A 19,389-nucleotide genomic window follows, 5' to 3' on the forward strand; every position below is an offset into this window, starting at 1 on the left:
CTTCCCAAAGTATATCTTATAATAAAGATATATCTAAGGTGCTGCAAATAGTTCTTGTCCTTACTTCCATTTAAAAATATCCATTTCAGTAAGCAGCACAACTAAACCTCCTACTCCTCCACAAGATACATCCCTACATTGTTGAAATGACAGCTATTATAACATTATGGAAGAAAAAGAGTTTAAAAGAAAGAGCAGGGAAAAGTAGAGGATTTTCCCAGCAAGGGCAAAGCATTATGATGGTTTTGACAGAGTTTCCAGGTGGGTCATCATGGGCTAAGAGCTGCACCACCAAGAACAAACTGCACATGCTCAGTGACACACAGATCCAGCTCTTAGTATTGATAAAAAAGGGAAAAATCCAAGACTATTTTCTTACAAGCCAGGTGAGAACAACGAAGAGGGAGCTTGGCCATTTTAAGATTAGCGAATTCATATTTATCCTGAAGCACATTACAGTCAGGCTGAACAAATTTGATATACAAGTTATCGAAACCCACAGTGTCATTTACCTTCCTACTGGAACCGTAATTAAGAGCGTACATCTCTTATGTTAAACTTCAATTCTTATGTTTATTCTCCTACAAAAAGCAAGGCACAGTATTTTGCTATTGCAGGTGCCAGAAGGCCAGCATGACAACATCGAATTTAATCTTAAGTCTCTGAATAGCATCTTGTTGGTTTGGGTTTTTTCCCCATGGTCTCCATTCGCTAAGGGTGAATCTGTAATTGGCAAGTTTTTGTGATTTATCTGTAAACATGCTACATGGACGGCAAAAGTGGCAATAAACAGAACCAGAACTTTAAACTGTTGATGGAAAATAAATTATATCAAGAGAGATAAGCAAGACAGAAATCTGAATCATTCCCCTACTCCTTGCCCAAGTATTTACAGTATATTTTGCAGTTTGAGTGACTTCAACTGTCTAGATTGCCATCTTAATGACTACAACTGCCCAAAGTGATGTAAAACAGAGCCTGGTCAAAATCCAAAACTTCACACTATTAATACTTCCATGCTGAGACCTAGCCCTTCCATACACAGAAGTGCTACTCATCAAGTGGTGTTTTTCAAACATAATAAAAGATGTAGCAATGTCACAAAGTTAAAAGGGTGATCTTATCTCTACAAAGCCCTACTAGGGAGCCCCTTAGATATCTCAGTGTCAGAGTCCAGAATAAGAGCGTTTCAATAGCCTCAAAAATGAAAATTACTGCATTATTACATTATCTGATCTGATTAGCCCTGATTACACCCAACACTTTGAATCTGACTTGAGCAGAACTGTGTATTTTGACAAAAAACAAGTGACCAGTAAAGCGCATAAAGCTGTGCCTGCAGAAGTGCAAACTGCAGTAACCTCAGACTACCACCTTCCAAAATGCAGGCTTAGTGTAGCTGCTCAGCACGATGAGCACTAACATGCACTCCTGAATCACTGAATAAAACCACAACACAAGAAAGTGCATCAAAAAAAAGACAAAAAAAAAAAAAAGGCAGAGATGTCATACACTGTTTGCAAGTGGCTACCCTAAATAAGCAGACAAAGCATTAAAGTTTTACAGCCTTACCCACATGTACTGGCATCTTGCAGAAGGCTTTTTCAGTCGGTCTTCATGAGAAAAGGGGGAAGGAAGAACACTGAAAGTTTTAGGATATAAACTTCAGTGGAAAGAAATTAGAAGATTTTGGGGTGGAAGAGGAAGGAAATGAGAAATTTTCAATGGAAATGCACACTACTAAAGAACTGAGCAAATTTAGGAATAAAATGAGAAGAAATAAATTGTAAAATGGTTTCTAAACTTCAAAATGCTACAACACTGGATACAACCTTTCAGAACTTTTAACCTGAACTCCAGCAGTTGGCTTTAAATAAATTTCTAAGCATATCTTAAACTTCCAATGGAATATGAGAAGAATTAGTAGGGATGGACAGGCTTTTCCGGAGTAACTACCACTTTAGTTTGGACACAGTTTGCTGATGTGTGGCCATCAGTGGGAACCATCACAGATCCTAAAAGAAGCAGAACCACTGGTTAGCAGACAAAATGAACAGAGGAGGATACATTAACCAGCTCTGCTGCTCTGAACCCTCCTCTCTCAAACTGTCAGAAATTAAGTTAAATTAAGTTATCTTTAGCTTGAAGTTTGCTGGTTTTGTTGCTAACAAGAAAAAGGGCTTTTATACTAAAACCCCAGAGCCTTCTCTTCCCTTCAACTGTAACAAAAAGATATTAACACCCCCTTCATATCTTGGCCTGTTTCCATCCTCCCTGCCTGCCTCCTATGGCAACTATAAATTATTCTTTCAGATCACCTGAGGTTCTGGGGGAAAAAAAAAACAGCACTCGGTAGACTATGACACAATCATGGATAAATGAATATGATGCCATTAATAGGACAGCATCAAGAAAGTTATTCTTAAGAATACTTTTATACAGAATGTGACACTGAATAATGAAGAAGAGCTCAACAGCAGAGTAACTACCACAGGGCAGAGAAAAGGAAGGCTGTGTGATATTCAGAGAATATTATAAAACCTGGAAGAGTACTCACATGTAATTGCATTTAGGGATGTGAAAAGGCAAAGGAACTAAACAGACATGAGGGTTTTTTTTTTTAAATGGCTGATGCAAAGTAATTTTGAAGAAACTGAGGAAAGGTCTGCCTCTATTGCACAAAATTGGATAATGCTACAGATCTGCTACATATTTAAAAAAACCTCACTACCAACAGGAAATACATCAGACCAGAAGATCAAGGGGAGAATTAATAACATTTTATATTAGTCTAATCTCAGCAAGCATTGTTTGTATTTATGAGAGAATGACTGCATCATCCAGAACAAGCAGTCACACTCTCCCAAAATGAGCTTCTCTGTCCACCGAGTACCGAAGAAAGACAAGGGAGACTAGGCTTAGGAAATGTATTCAGCTGGAGATGGAGGAAGAAATGCTCATCAGACTCGGTAAAACAATAAATCACCTATTTAACAACTACTTTTCTTAAAAAAGTTATTCTTCGTAACGAACACTGGCTCAATACTAATGCTGAGACAATGATATAAAAAGCCTGCAACTGTCTAATTTAGGGTCTCTTGAGGATGAAGTGTGGTAAGACTGACAGCTGCTCAGTGCAATCAATGGTACCCGAGTCCAGGAGGACGTGAGCGAAGAACTGCACAAACTTCATTCAGCTGCTTTATGCTATCAATCACAAAGAGACATTAATATAAAGCCTACAAAGAGCACCAATACACAGGAAGAACTGAGACACAAAAGTCCATCTCATGTAGCTCTTCCAAAGAATGCAACAAAACCCAAAAATAACCCTTAAACCTGGAATAGGCTGGAGAAGAACATTACCGAAGAAAAACTGACTTCTGTGCAATCCAGCCAAGAATTAGTACAAACAAATAAGAGATTTCTGTCAGGATCTTTTCTAAAAACGCTCAACCGGTTTAGTTGAGAAATATGCAGAAATAATGAAGCACTGGGTCAGTGCTTCATACTATGCAGAAATAATGAAGCACTGGGTCAGTGCTTCATTCTCCAGTCTCCATCCTCCAAAAGAAATATCTTATGGAAATACACTTACATGAATCTACTCTTAATTGGTGTGATTCAGATGAACTTCATTCTTCTCTCAGTGATGCAAGCAGGAGAAGGGATTTGCCAAGCAGACATTTTTTACATTTTATTGCAGTAGATTAATACTAGTTGTGTTGCATTGCTCAGGCTTTGTTGTACAATAATTGCTAAGACCAAATTAAAACCAAGATCTGGACCACATATAACTGAAGAAGTCTCAAATTGAATTTCTGCAGGAAATTGGAAGTTTGCCCTGCTCTGCACAAGATGCTTTAGTAGAGAATCTTTAGAGCTCTCTTCTAATCCTTGTTAGTCTTTAATTCTGTTTCTCTATTCTGCTGTTTCCTACATGCTATCCCACACAGTCATGAAGTCCACCTGACCCACTCCTTCCTAATCAACTTCTGAAGATCTCTCCCAGCTCTAGAAACTGCAGCAGCAGCAGCTGGGGCTCCAGATCTGGAGCTATAAATGTTGGGGAAAGAAGTGAAGCTTGGTATTTGCTCCCTCTTTGTGATGGGTAAATTAACGTCTTCAAAAATAAGCCTGTGGATAAAATACATAAGGTAGGTTCTTTTTCCTGATTGTTTTTGCTGATGTTTAACTGAGAAATCTTCACTGAAATCAAAAAAAAGCAGTCAAAACTATCATCTCTTAACTGTTGTTGATGGCCATAAGACTGTTTGCACCCACAAAAAGGATTTCTCCAACAGCTTTAGTGTAAAATCCAGTTTTTTGCTGCTTTCCTTGAATTAAAAGTAGTTTCTGATGGCACAGGTTTACATGAAAAGGCAACTTTTGTTCTAACTTGGTGGCATCATACTGTTTACCACCATGCTTGGAAAAACTTAGTTTTTCCAAGGGAAAGACTACTAGACGGGAAAAAACATCTAGCTTGCATGATTTCAGACTTTTCAGGAATTCCCTGCACACTCCACATTTGGAATGTAATCTTCTCTACTCCATTTGGTGGGAAAAACATGCAAGGTTTCCCTGGATCTGCTCTGAAAGTCTGCCCATCACCCCAGAACAAGAGTACCATAGGAAAGTGAACTATGGCTCTTGTCCTTCTTGTCAGGAGTCACTGGTTGCTCCCAGTTCTTCAGTATAAATGCTATTCTCTTTTGCCTACTCCGGTAATCTTGAATGATTCTTTATCCCATCACAGAACTTCCTCAGCAGTCTCTGAAGTCTTTATCTATTTAAGAGCCCTCCGGGCAGTTCCTGTAAGGAGCTGAATTTGTGGGGCACCTGTGGATTCATTATAAAATGCTGTTCTGTTCACAGGACTAACAGAGGCAGCCTCTCCAGATTCCACTGCAGACTGATTTGCCTGTGTCCACATCTGCCAATGTCAATACAGCAGTGCAAACTGCAGGGGGCAAGGACACAAACCCTCACCTGAGGCAGACAGGGAAGTCACAGCATTCCCTATGACTTCGTCACGTAAAGAGCAGCAAACAGAGCTTCTGGCAGGGAAATAACAAACTGGACATCAGACAAAAGCCTCTCAGTGTCTAATGACTTATTAGCCATTATTTGGAACGGATTTACCTTAAAAAATTAATTCAGTTAAAAGTGCTGATGCAATTAAAAGGGACAAAATGCACTTTAGACAAATTTTATTTTAAGAAGTTATATAAAAGGGCAGAGAGCACAGACTTCATTTTACACAACAAAAAAGGCTCTGGGTCATTTGTGGACTGTACTTGAACAAGACAGATTTACTCACACATGTGGAGGCATGAGAAAAGAGGCGAACAAGGAAATGGTTTTATGAAAACATGGCACTTCCATTTTGGCAAAAGAGGAGCTACTATTAAAGGAATTTAAGCATTGTGATACTATAAATATCACAACGAGCAAAATTCAAGACAGCATTAGGGAGGCTAGAGAGAAGGCCCAGCTGATGAAATCTCAGTTTGGGCAAGGACTTTAACAGAAGGACACAGAAGCAGTGCAGGGGTCTGTCATGCAAGCTCTTCAAGAAGACAAAAGAAAGGAAAATAAAAAACCAAAAGCACCACAGGTCCTGAGAATTTTGTATATATAAACACACTTCAGATCTTACTTATGTTATCCTTGAAAAAGTTAATTCTGGGACTAAAAGATCCAAGTCTTTTCTTACTGTTTTTCTAACACATGACAAAATTGAAATACTTAATAATTGCAATTAGCCTGTCATTGCAATTACACACCATCATCATGAGCAGAAAACATACACACAAAAGAAGGAAATGCTGACATTTCAGATTTTCTACCTACACCCACTAGGTTTACTAAGGCAGTTTTGAATAAAAGAGTATTAAAATAACACAGAAGAATCAACATCAGAAAACAAGCCTCAAACTCTGTTTCAGGCTAATTGTATGGGGGAGAAGACACTAAGAGTCAGTTTTCAAGAGCAGAGGGTAGAGGATAAAACTTCAGATTTACCAACATGAATGCAATTACAAGCAGAACAAAACCAGTCTCCTGGAAATTCATGCATCAAATGCAACAGCACATTTTAATTTATGAATCTGCAGACTTCACATCATCATGATAAATGGATGACAGTAATTTTTAACTTAATGTCAGTGGGTTGTAAAGATTAACACCCACATTCTTCCTTGCATAAATTAACTACCCAAAACCGATAGGCTGAGACTGATTCTCTGTTCCTACAAGGTATAACAAATCTATGAACAACAGTATCATAATTCATAATGTTTCATAATTACAATGACTTTTTTTAACGCAAGTCATTAACTCTTGCTTTCCTTTATAAGGAACAGACCTCCACTTCAACTATTTGCAATCAGACCTCTTATTCACTTGCAAAACACCTGATTTCATCTTTTTTTTTTTTGTTCTGTAGTGCTGTTTTCCTTTGATTATGTAACCGGCAAGAACAAAACACAACTGAAAAAAAATCCAATTTCAAGATGCATGAATCTGAAAAGCAAAGACCAATACAGTCAGAAAAAGAAGACCAGCGTTTTATTATTAAATCTCATTTATGAACATTTAAAAAATTAAAAAAAAAAGCAACAAGGAAAAAACAACCAACCTTCCAAATGCTCACAATTCTCATTCCCTGAGTGCCAGTACAGGCAGGATTGTCAGAAATAATTGACCTCTCAATCAGTCCAAGAAGAAATTTTAAATGAACTTTAAAGTAGGCAATTCTCTTGTATGATGCTGAGTTCTGAATCACTAGGGAAGGTGTGTTTACTGTATTTCCTAAAAAGTGTCCTGTAACTCTGAATGCAATTCTGACACTCCAGGATTCATCCTTTCCCCCACCACCTGCAAACTCAGCAACTCTAAGTCACATGAGGGAGGAGCTGCCACAGCACAGAATCTGTTTTGAAAGAAATCTGCTATTTAAAAAGGTATTTCTTGCCCAGAATGCCCACGTTGGCATGAGATGTGTAATATTAATTTCTGTAGAAAAAACCAGAGCTGTTAAATACCGGTTCTGGAATTCCCTTCCTCTCAAACACGATGCAAAATCCTCTATGCACATTACCTTTCCTAATTACTGAGTAATTTCCAAAAAAAGAGCAGATAACCATCTTCTATTACACTTCTAACCCTTCCATTTAGACAGAGCAGTATGTGAATGTTTTAATCCCTCAGAACACAGCAATGGTGCTAATACCCTGTGGAGTAAACCAAGAGTGGTTTGCACTGCTCCTTACAATTACTCCTAATAATTACTTCTTTGTACATGAATTAGTAAAAAAAAACCTTCCCAAAGCAAAAAGGTGACATTGCCATAGATAAATGTCTTCTCAATTGAGCCCTTAAGAACAAGCATGACACTCAAAGTTTAAACAAATTAAATTAACATGTGCCAAAGGGTTCCACCAAAGCTTACACAAGATGTTCTACACACAGTTTAAAGGAAATACAGCAATGTTTGCCTTTCTTGGACCTCATGGCATGTAGGCCTACACACCAGTGCTACCTGAATTAGTTTCTGCTCTTACTTACTGTGAAATAGTCAATCATTTGCATGTGTTCAACCAAAGAATATAAATACAGTAAAAAGCCAGGAGTCTTCTGTGAAATGAGCAGCTGCCCAATGACAGATTTTTCTTCCACACAGTTATTCTTGGAATGCTTAATTTTATTCTTCAAGTCCAAGAAATTTTGGAAAAAAAAAAAACTTAAATGTGCCATTTCAATGAATCATAGCTGTATAGATAATAATAATAATTGAGCTCAATAAATCTGACAGAAGATTTTTAACCTACTATGAAATATCCTGAGTTTTAAAGAGATTCATGTATTTTATTCATTAGCAATTGACTTGTTTCATCTCTTTATTAACAGCTTTAGCAATACCTGCATAAATTTCAGGATATCTCGGGAACAGGGAAGACTTGCACTATAAACAAGAAGCAGGTTCATAAAGCACTTCCATCAAAGGCTAAATTACAGAGGGAGAGAATAATTCTTAGGTTATGCTACTCTGTATGAAGATGCTGAGATACACACAGGAGAGTAACTATGAATAACTAAGCCACAGTATTTGCAGTAAATTCTTCTACACTCAGATCTAAGTCACTTGCCAGGTACACCAGCTGGCCCTGTAAAGCAAGGAGAATTTCCCTACCCTGAGGAAAAGTCTGTATCCCACATCAGCAGACCCACAAAGGGCCTGAACAGCCATCTCTGCTCATGCTGGTTGCACTGCAATATCCACACCTTGATGGTAAGAAAAACCCCACTCACTTACTGGGACTCCATTCCAGCAGCTTCCAGCCCCCACGGTGACAATACCAAGTAAGCTTTAGAGCAGTGAACACCCAAACTCTGCCCCTTCCAGGCAAGAGTCTACCTCAGGTTTAATGAGCAAAGCATAACTTGGGAATATGAACTTAGCTGTGAGCTCACTTACAAGGGTTTTAAACCACTGACACCTGCAGAACTACTCGTGTTTCCTACTGCTGCATAAACCAGGCAGTCCTATCTAATGGAACTAACCCAAAGGACATGCCCAAAGAGAAATGGGCAAGCACAGAGCCCACTGACCATACGGACACACAGAAATTAGACCACATTTAAGGCAGAAGAGACAAACTTTTCCTTCCTTTCCATGTTATGCTACTTTAAGAGAAATCAGAAAAGTAGAATTATACAAATTTACATGTGCTTCACAATACAAGGATTTCTAAACTATGCATATGAAGGTATATTTTAGCAGGAGCAACAGGAAAAAAATAAAGGGACTGTGTAACTGAAATGCTTTTGTTCTCCTCACTAAGGAAAGTGAGACAGTGAGGGCAGAACCTTAATTCAGAACTGGGACCTTTAAACTGCAAAAAGTGAAACAACTGTTTTCTCTCTTCTTTTTAAATGCTACACTCACTGCTTCAGTAAATACAGTTTACTACCCAAGGCCTCTTCACCGAAGAGATCTGTCAAAGTATATTTTGTGTGACAAATATCCGTGACACTGAAAATTCCAGAAATTCTACTGTGCATTCCACAGTAACTGGAACACAGGGTATCACAAAAACCTCTTGTTTAAGCTACATGCACAGGGATATGCACTTCCTTTCCTCGGACACTTCTCCGAGCTGCAGAGAGGATTTGAAACTGCAGAGGTAAATGAAGCTGTGGGGATGGATACATGTACCCCTGTCACACCCACCTGGTCAGCCCCAGGGACTTCTGCCCAGCTCTAACCATGCACAGCAGGAATATCCACTGGGTGGGGACATTTGAAACAACAGCAATGGGTTCACAAATCACTACACAATCTCATCATCTATTGAAAAGTGATGAAAAATTTTCAAAGCATATAAAATAACAACTGGATTCTGAAAATTATCATACCTGATACAGCAAGGAAATCATCAATACTTGTTATGTCATCCACAGCTTCAGTAAGAACACGGATGTGATTCTCCCACGTACTCCTATACATCTCCATGTTGTTTTTCACAACTTGACTTTTTGGTCTGGCAGCAAGAGCTAAAGCAGCATTAATAACCTGTACCAAAAACAGACAAAACCAACTAAATCATTATTTCTTCAGAAACCAAATCTAGTGCAATACAACACGTATGTTTTACTTAACATAGCAAAGCAGCATTCCTGTTCCCCAAACAAAAGTTTCCTCAGCTTTTGGTTCTGTTCTCAAGCACAGTATCAGTCAGATGTTGCTCAGGCCAACTTCCATTTCAGCTTCATAAATTAAGAAGCTGATGGAAGAGGACAGCAAAATCCCAACATTTTGATTTTAGTTGGAAAATCGCACTCTTCCAGTTTGCAGAATGTCAAATACAAGGAGGTTTTCACTCACATACACTTCAGGAACATGTGAGAACAGCAACCATCATTTCAGTTCTGAGTTTAACATCAAGAGCTTGCTATGGAGTATCTCCACTGAGAGAGAGAAAATCAGCCTCTGCCACGTAAAAGTGGGAGGTTTTTCCAGAATAACAGGTGTGTCTTTTAGGATCAGAGGTATGGGACACAACACATACTACACCTAGATAAAACCAGCAGTCTGGTTGTGCTCAATCAGTTCAGACTAAAACCAGAAATTATATCCACATGAAGAGGGTAGATTTCACCTCTTTCAGAAAAGACTAACTGAAGGTGCAAACGCTGGATCCCAAAGTGATTATTTCTCTAGATACCTCTTCAGTCAATTAGCTAGACAGGCTTTTTCCTAATACGGAAGTTTATTGATGTTGTATACATACACATTTTTAAATATAACTAACGCATATGCTGGGTAGAAGCTGAACATTAACCTTGCACTTCCCTTTCTTTCCTTCTGAATGCTGCTTATTTATCAAGGAGGGAATGATTTTTAGACAACCAAACACCACGAAAAACATGGGGAGAATAAAAACAACACACCCTTGCTGCTGAGCATGGCAGAGAATTAAAAAGCAGCAGGAAAAAAAGAAAAAAAAAAAAACCAACATCCCAAATGAAATCTATTACAAGTTATCTTTTGCTTTCTAAAAGGCCCTGGAAACAATCATAAAAAGATTTTGCAAGACAGACCAGAATATGCTGGTGCAGTACCAATGAGAATTCTGCCCTCCCCATTTTGGTCGGCTGGGTTCCTGACGTGGTAACAAATATTTGTCACAGTACAGGAAAAGAGCAGGAGCTCTGATACTGCCAAGAGCAAAAGGCATCAAGGCTGGAATCAAACAGGCAGCACCCGGGGGACATGTTTATAAAAGTGGGGACACAAGCTGTAATTAATAATTGTGCTGGTTTTGCATTAAGTGGCATTTGGTGAGGCAGGAAGAAGCCACCTACGGAAATGGTTTTTCTGAGGGGAGCTGCTGAGAGCTTCCTCGGTGTCTAAAAACACCAAACAGTGACTGGTTTTGAAGGCTGACACATTGTTAAACCACTAGAAAGCTGAACATGCCCCTATGAACACACGTGTTAAAAACTAACAAATGCCTGGAAAAGCTTTCTTCCAGGATCTGGAGAGAGAAGTTCTTCCCTGTGGAGGCTGGGAGGCCTGCCACAGAGACTACAGCCCTTCAGCCTTGGAAGGGCAGAAACAGGCTAGGAGAAAAACCCCTCCAGGGTTAGGGTGAGAAAAGCCTCCCTCCCATAAGCCTCTGCAAGCACATGTTAATTTTTAAAGTTTTATCGGCTCCTCCAGTTGCTGTCACCCGTGTTCAGCCCCCTTTTCCACACTGGCATTGTCCCTAGAACGTTCTCTCCTTTTCCGATCCCCACTGGCTCTCATTTGCCACGCTGCTCCACTACTGCTGCCCTGTTGGTTCCCCTGGTTCACTGCTCCTCTCCGGCGCCACTTTTCCCTGTTTCCATTGGCCCTCGTCCCTCAGATCCACCCCTTCTTCCCCTTATTTAAGCCTGCGCCTTCCACCCTGTTTTTGTCTTTGTCCCTGGACCCTCTTAGAGTAAACACCCTTTGGATCTCCAGACCAAGACCCGTCCTTGTGTATTTGCTAGCCCCTTTTCAGGCAGCGTGCTCTGGGCCCCGAAAGCGCGGGTCGCTCAGAGGGACTCACTGAAACACTTCGCTTCCCGCTCCTGGCCCGGTGTCCGGGCAGGCGAGGGGAGGCCATGGGGCCCCAGCCAAGGCAGGGCAGCTGCAGGGCAGGGGGAGAGGACACCATCGGCCACTGAGTCTCAGCCTGGCCGATGAGATCCTGGCCCTTCGCACAGCGCGGCCACCGAAAAATCCAAGGTGGCTCTGCAGCCTGTGCAGAAAGCAGCCCCGTGGCTGGAATTGAACACAGCAGGGGCTGGAAAACAGCCATGTGGCCAGAGTGGCTGCTGCTGTTCTAGCCCGGGCCCCCTGAGATTCTGACACAGCCCCAGTGTGGCCTGAAGATCCATCACCATGAGTGATCTGGCCACTGCCTGGCAGGGATCCCGTCCCTGCAGGGATCACCATCTCAGGTGAGATCTTAACTCTTTCAGTGCCCAAATAAGGCTTGTAGAGCTTCAATCCTTCCTCAGCGAGAGAAAAGGACAGAGTGAAGACACATAGAGAAACACCAAGGTCAGTAATAAATCAAGTCCCATATGGCAGGAGAATGGAGAGATGCCTTAAGTTGAAGCTGAAATCCTCTTGTAAAGCTATGTAGAAGAATATAATTGACACATCAGACTCTTTTTCCCTGTAACTCATTGAAAAGTATGTGGGATGAAGCATTCAAATTGAAAATACGAGCAAAGGCATCTATGCTAAAGTAAGCAGATGTTGAAGTAGCTGTGATCCCATGAGAAATTTGAACAGAGAGAGAGAGAAGAGTGATGAAGACCCTGTGCCCACAGGGAGAGAAGAAGACCACCTCTGTTTGCAGAGATGAAGATGATTTCAAAGATAAGATAAAGAGACCTCTACTCTTAAAACAGCTCATCCTTAAAATAGCACCCCATAAGCTGACGTGACCCATAAACACAGCTGTGAGAAGGCTGCAAAAAAGGGGAGGGACTTCACAATTGCAGATGCCCAGGCAGCTGCTAGTCGTGGGAACTGTTACTTGTGGAGAAGTCTCCATGGCATGGCAAGGGACACTCCTCTCCCTAAGTGAACTGAAGAAAGATTATTCTAGAGGTAATAAACTGACTGAATTGTTTATGGACATTTTTAGTAGGAAAGAAAAGGTTGTAGGGTGGAGGAGAAATGTTCTAAAAGTTTTATTTTGATTCTTATTATTCTTTTAGTTACTGTTAATAACTAAATAATAGTGTTAAAAGTTAGTTAATGTTAAAAACTAGTAATACTGTTTTCTTTATACCCTTTTGAAGTTTTGAGCCTGCTTTGCCTCCCTCCTAATCCTATCTCACAGCAGGAAATGAGTAAGTACATTCTAGTGAGTGCACTGGCATTTAGCCAGCACTCATCCCACCACATTATTTGTTGCATTGGCCGGGAAATCTCAAATTGGTGAGCCAAAACCACTACAGTAATTTTTCCAATTCTAACTCTAAACATTTGAAAATGTTGGAAAGCAGGTTTCAAGCAATCAGCCACTTGTATTTTTGTCCAAATTATGCATTTTGTTAGGATGCACAGCACACCCAAAAACTCAATTCAGTGCCTATCCCTGTACAGGTATGCTTAGAAATTGGTCACATTACATAAATTATTTGGGGTCAGTGTACAGGTGCATACAAGGTATCACCTCCAGTTTCTCTATTTCAATAGCAATACCCAAGATACATAACTTTCCACAGACATTGCAATATATAAAAGCCCACTTCTGTTCGGCTCTACAGCAGCCTCCCCAACACTTCTAAAATTAAGAAATTTGTAGGAGTTGAGGCTTTGACTGTTTGCATTCCCATCACGCTTGATCCATTTTCACAGGATCAATTTTCTAAGCCAGGGGATCAAAATTTCCCCTCGATAATTCTTAGGTCACATTGGTCCTGTTCTGACTTAGAGGACACTAACTAGTTTTTAAACTAGTTTTAAACACACTAGGTTTTAAAATGTGTCCATCAAGACTGAAATACTGAACAGGTAATTTCTCACTTTTCTGTTTAAGCCCCTAATTAGATATTAACTGAAAGTCAAACTCCATTTCTGCTCAAATACAATAGTCTTTTTTTTTAGTTGCATTTTATTCTTTGTTTTGGCAGATTTACCAGGTTGGCTCTGCCAAAAGTAACAATGAGACAGTGCAGAAAGCTGTTCCAGTATCAGAGCCAGCACCTTTTATCTCACCAAAGATAAAAAGAACCAACTTTTGTCTTACCACATGCAATAGAGAGGTGAACTGCTTGTGAAGGTCATCAAAACTGTTACAGAATGTAGCAAACTTTATCAGATGGGTGCATTTAGAAATCCTTATGACACCAGATATCACTGGAAAGAAAGTCCTGAAGCCTGCAGTAGCTACAGCCCAGACAGGTGGACACCCTGCCCTAACAGCACAGAGACTGCGTGGCACATCTTATGGGCTGAGGCTGCACAGGGCTGCAGACTATCACCTCTAAAACCACCTCAACAACACAAACCAGAGCATTTACCTAAGGCTACCCTCAGGAAACTTACAGCTACAAGTGAAATCAGGTCCATCCCGCACAAAGGCAGCTAATCCTGAATTAAACATTAAAGGTGACACTGTTCCTTATTGTTCCCCTGGTAAATTGCTCTAACCCTTAATGTCCTCTTAAGAAAAGACTTAATTTTACTTTGGATAAACATGGCTTCCAGAAGTGTGGAAACAACTCGGAAAAACATACCATAGAACAATTCAGACTGATAGTTATGAAAACCAAATCCTGTCATATCTAGTTGCAGAGCACACTCTAGACCTCGGAGACTGCCAGGGAACCACACAAGGCACGAGACTTACGGCTAAACACAGATCTAATGTGAGCTCTGTTCTATCTGGAACTGTCCCAAAGCCATGATCCACATGCATGGTTCAGACTGTGTTCTCTCAATCTAGCCCAACAAACTTGAAGACATACATTATCACAGAAGTAAAAGGCAGACTTTAAACCCTCTTCTCCTGTAAAAAGAAGAAAAAAATCAAGAAAGGAAAAGAAAACTTCACACTGGGACATACTCAGACTCACCAACAGGAGACCAAGTTGAAAATGTCACTTTCTTAGGCTTCATGAGGTTTGTTAGCTTTCCTACTTCAACTATCATTTGTGGTGTAGATTTATTTGTATTGGTCTCAAGAAACAATGAGAGCAAAGCTCATCAGAAGTCCCTGTTTCACCACTGCTTCCTGATCTAAAATAAGGTTAACATTTGTCACTGGCTAATTAAATATAGCCTTATTCTACCTTATTACAGCATATTAGGCTGTTCAAATTCCATTATTACTTTTTCCCCTTTTGTATTCCTGCACACAAATACCACAGTTCAGGTTACCAGAAAGCTGCTACTACTCCTGCTCACTGCTGGGGCATTTCACTAGGAGCTAAATCACCAATTTTCAAATAAATCCTTGGACTTGTGAGCAGAACCTAGGTGAGGACAGCATGTGCTATTATTAGCTTCACAGCAGTAATAGCCATATGTCCTCACCAAGTACAGGATACATCATACTCTGTATGTTCCATCAAATGAAAACCAGTCTGAAGTTTAACAGGACAGCGATTACAAAAGTTGAGAGAAGCTTGAGGACACAGCAAAATGATGACAAGTAATAAGATCCTACCTTCTACTAACTTCTGAACAGCCAGTTGCTACATCAAAATACAGGTAAATGAAAATGGAATCTGAGGCATGCACAGGACGTGAAGTTTTCAGGGACATACTCCTGTGCACAATGGGCTAAACAGGGTGCATGGTGGGGTGGGGGTGGAAAAAAAAACCACCAAGACCATGACAGGCCCACAGCCCACACCTGTACACTACTCACACAGTCAGCTCAAGACTGGCACAGTTACTCCTTTATTGCAGAAGTAACAATCTGGGGACAGCAGACGTCCATCCTGCCACAGGAGGCAGGGAAGCAGTGAGATGGTGCCTTGAGGGAAGGATAAACCCTCCAGCTCAGCGTCAGCCAAAAGGAGACAACCCAAGAGTAAAAAGTACATAGGCAGGGTTAGATTAACATTACAAAAGAATATTTTTACAGTCTTTCAATTAAAAAAAAAATAAATAAATAAATAAAACAAGGAAAGAAGCAATGGCAAATGTCTGCTATGGCAGTGACTACAGCAGAAGAAAACTAGAAATTTCTTAGAAATTAAATATAAGGATATTCTGTATACCAAAAACTGTTAGCCCCTCTAACCAAAATAAGAAAAATACCTTAATTAATAGCTTGGTTTTTGTTTGGTGATTACCTTTCTTTGGATGAAGAGGAGCTGGCCACTCAGCTTTACATTCACTTGCACATCCAGCACACTAATTTCCAACAAAATTAGGTGGGCAAATACATCAACTTGACACAGTATCAGCAGAGCCAAGTTCAGTCAAATATTTCTCAAATATGCTTGAGAAATTTACCTCCAAGAACAGAAGGATCAATTCTGCCCTAGTGTAAGCTACTACAGCAAAGCTGAAAGAGCTCAGCCCAGGACAAACCCCTTTTAGAACTTCACCGTTTTGCTACAGTAAGGTGAAACTTTGTAGCTCCATATTTTATTGCTAAAGGAAGTATAACAGGATGGTCATGTTCAAGGTGAACAGTACATCAATGTGTCATTTGAGTCTGTCATTTCTAGAGATCAGAATTCATACCTTTGTTTAAAATCAAAACTATTCTGTGCATCTTACACTGACCCCAAATAATTAATGTAATGTGACCAATTTCTAAGCATACCTGAACAGGATTAATTGAGGTATGTACGTGGATAACACAACAGAACATAGAAAACTGGTTTCTTAGCTTTTAGAAGGTGGATTTTTTTTTTCCAAGCTGTTAGTAAACTAAGTACCTCATGCTACATCACAGAAGAACTTGCACTGCCTGGGACTGTAAGGAAGAAAACTCATGTCCAGCTGGTTTTGGTGGAAGAGAACCTGAGGTTTTTCTTCCTTTTTTTCAAAAATGATCACCTGAACATCTAAAATCCAGTCCTGCAGCTGAGGTGGAGTAACATACTCATCATGACATAGTCGGGGAAGCAGCTGGCTGGGGGGCAGCTCTGCTGGAAAAGGACCTGACACCCTGCTCCGTGTCAGCAGCATTCCCCAATGAAAGCTGACAGCACAGCGAGCTCAAAGGGCATGGCCATGGTGCAGAGGAAGAGGTGACACTTGCTGGATCACACCTAGAAAACGTGTCCAGTTTGGGGCTCTCTGATACAACAGAGACAACAATAAGGCAAACAGAAGGTCACCCATAAGGTTATGGCTGGAGCCCTTACCATGCAAGAAGGGAGAGAGAAGTGAGCTTTTTCAGCCTGGGGAAAAGGTGGCTTCAGAGGGCCCCAAGAATAACCCTTCAACACACAGGAGATGACAAAAACAGCACAGGCAGCCTGTTCACAGCCATGCATGGTGGAAGGGTATTCTGACAGCAACCAGACAGAGGGAGGAGCTGATGAGAGAGGGCACAGATGCACACAGGAGCAACTTCACTCCAAGTTCAGTCAAGCTGTGGAACAAGTTGCCCCAGCGGTTTGTGCAGTCTCCACCCTTGGACTTTCAACACTTAACCAGTCTAAGTTTAGAGGAAGGTCAGAGTTCAGTTTGAAATTGAGCACTGAAAGAAACAGCTATGAGCAAGAGGCTGTAGACATCCTAAGGTCCCTTCCAACCTGAACTACTGTTGTTCTGAAATGCAGTTACAGAATAATTCTATGATAAATACTGGCATCAATTCCTTCTGGGGCAAGAGTGAAACACTTCCCCAGGGTAATATAGGAAAAGGTAATAGAATGTAAACAATGCAGCAAACACCATGACAGGATTTCCTAGGTCACTACTAGGACACAATGGTTCTACTAAAGGAACCACAGAAACACGCTGGCACTCTGCTATTTTTGTTCTTTTAACACCAAATCGTGGGGAACTTCTGCCAAGCTGAGGCTTGTACTTCTCTTAACACAGTGGGGGAGCTTAAATATACAGATATAATCAAGCTCTGCAAAAAAGAGTATCTATTTACTACTAAGTCAAAAAACCCCACTAGAATGGTAAAAAGTTGCAAGGATATGTGACACTGTTGCTTTGGCATCTGGCCTATAAAGCAATTGCAGTAACACAGATACGAAAAACCCGTAACAATTTAAAGCTTTGAAAGCTGAATACCTTGTATACAACGTATTTAATCATAAAATGCAATTCAGTCAATGCAAGGTCGTGTTGATAACAGCTCTAGACAATACAGACACATTCTACCCTAAGGGCTAAGCGCATTCCAAGAGTAAATAAATTACTGGCTATATTTGTTAATAAAACTTATTTGAATTGTTTTTTAAATTCAAAAACCCCACTGGAAACAGTTTAAAGTAGATGCAGAGTAAAGGGAGATTATTTAATCATTGTATCAAAAGTGACATATGAAGACAAAGCAAGACCGTACTTCCACAAGAACCTTTCATCCATTTCTGAACATAGGAGAATTTCCATCCACAGCCCACTCCTGTCCTCACAACAGCCCAGAAAATGCAACCTCAGCAGCATTATCTAGTCCTGATAGTTATGAGGAGGTAAGTGTACAGGTGGTACATGACCATGAAGTTTCACATTATGATCAAGATTAAGACACCTACTGCTTCAGAGAGAGACTCAAAAGTCCAACAAGAAACAATGACGCAGTAAGAACTCAGCAATCCCTAAAATACCAAATGCAGTGGTGAAAACAAGTAAGACAAATTATGACCCAAGATAAAATTTCAAAGTCCTATTTGCAATCTCTATTTTGGCACAACTAGTATTTAAAGAACTTAGTAAGATTCTTTCTCCTTTCCCACAATTTAAAATCAGGAAGGAGGCCTCTTACTCGAGCACGTGGTTTAACACTGAACATACTTGACTATGTTTGGTAATAAGTTTGATAAGTTATATATGAGTTTACTTGTTCTGAGAATATGAGGCAACTTGGAAGTTGTGCAAAAAAACATCAGTGAACAAATAGTTATATTACCTCACCTTAAAATCTAGCAAAAGCCTTCTTGATACCAACAATTAAAGGAAGATTAAATTTCTGCATGGTTATTACAAGCCACTGGCCAAGGAACTTGTGTCTAAATTAAGAGCACACAGATAAACAATCCCTCAAGAACAAGCAGAACTGTGGGCAAGGGGGTAACCCAGCAATTCTACAAATATTATTGATCTGATACATCAGGCAAAAAAATTAAGACAAAATTCTGCACAGTTTTGTCTCCTGGTGTCTGGGCAGTGGCAGCCAGTGATACACAGAAATATGTTATTGTTACACTAGGATAAGATTTTTATATTTTATTAAAACAAATTGTGTAATTTCACTCAAAAGCAAACCTTCCAAAACAGTCTAGCCCTGCTGAGAGGCACAATATGCTCCTCAGGAACAAAACCAAACCCAACCCACACACCAAGCAGTCCTCTAAGGTTCTTCCTAGCCCTGTACACATCTGTGTTTTGGCTTTACTTAGGGACTATATGCACTTTTCTAAATGAATTTGAAACCCTTCTACTGAAAAGGCACACAAAGTTACCTTTAACAAAACAAGCACTTCATTATTTTAGTTAAAAATGTCACAAAAGTACAAAAGAACTGAGAACACAGTTAAATATTCAGTATTTCCACTTGGGTGAACAGTCACTCTATTTTTTGGAGACAGACATCAGAACAGGCTGAACACTTACAGACTGATTCTTAAGTGCATCCAACAGCACTTTCCTTCCAGAGCTTACTTCACTTGACCTGACAAGTGTAGCAG

General features: G+C 40.2%; 1 protein-coding gene and 1 long non-coding RNA gene across 3 annotated transcripts in view; one reads left to right on the forward strand and one right to left on the reverse strand.

Moving 5' to 3' along the window:
• LOC137477705 (uncharacterized) overlaps positions 1 to 14,336 on the forward strand; it is a 499,166-nt gene extending 484,830 nt beyond the window's left edge. Inside the window, exons 1-2 of one of the 2 annotated variants that reach the window (XR_011001148.1) lie at positions 12,573 to 12,658; positions 13,690 to 14,336. This is a non-coding gene — a long non-coding RNA (uncharacterized lncRNA). Of the gene's footprint in view, positions 1 to 12,572; positions 12,659 to 13,689 lie in introns of those variants that run through there. The other variant, XR_011001149.1, reaches the window with a different exon arrangement.
• Positions 1 to 19,389, reverse strand: part of CTNNA3 (catenin alpha 3) — a 427,360-nt gene that overhangs the window by 112,267 nt on the left and 295,704 nt on the right. Inside the window, exon 11 of the mRNA XM_068196847.1 lies at positions 9,424 to 9,580. Within this exon, the coding sequence (XP_068052948.1) occupies positions 9,424 to 9,580 (157 nt within the window). The remainder of the gene's footprint in view (positions 1 to 9,423; positions 9,581 to 19,389) is intronic.

Source organism: Anomalospiza imberbis, chromosome 8 (genome assembly GCF_031753505.1).
Source record: "Anomalospiza imberbis isolate Cuckoo-Finch-1a 21T00152 chromosome 8, ASM3175350v1, whole genome shotgun sequence".
Classification (NCBI taxonomy): Eukaryota; Metazoa; Chordata; class Aves; order Passeriformes; family Viduidae; genus Anomalospiza; species Anomalospiza imberbis.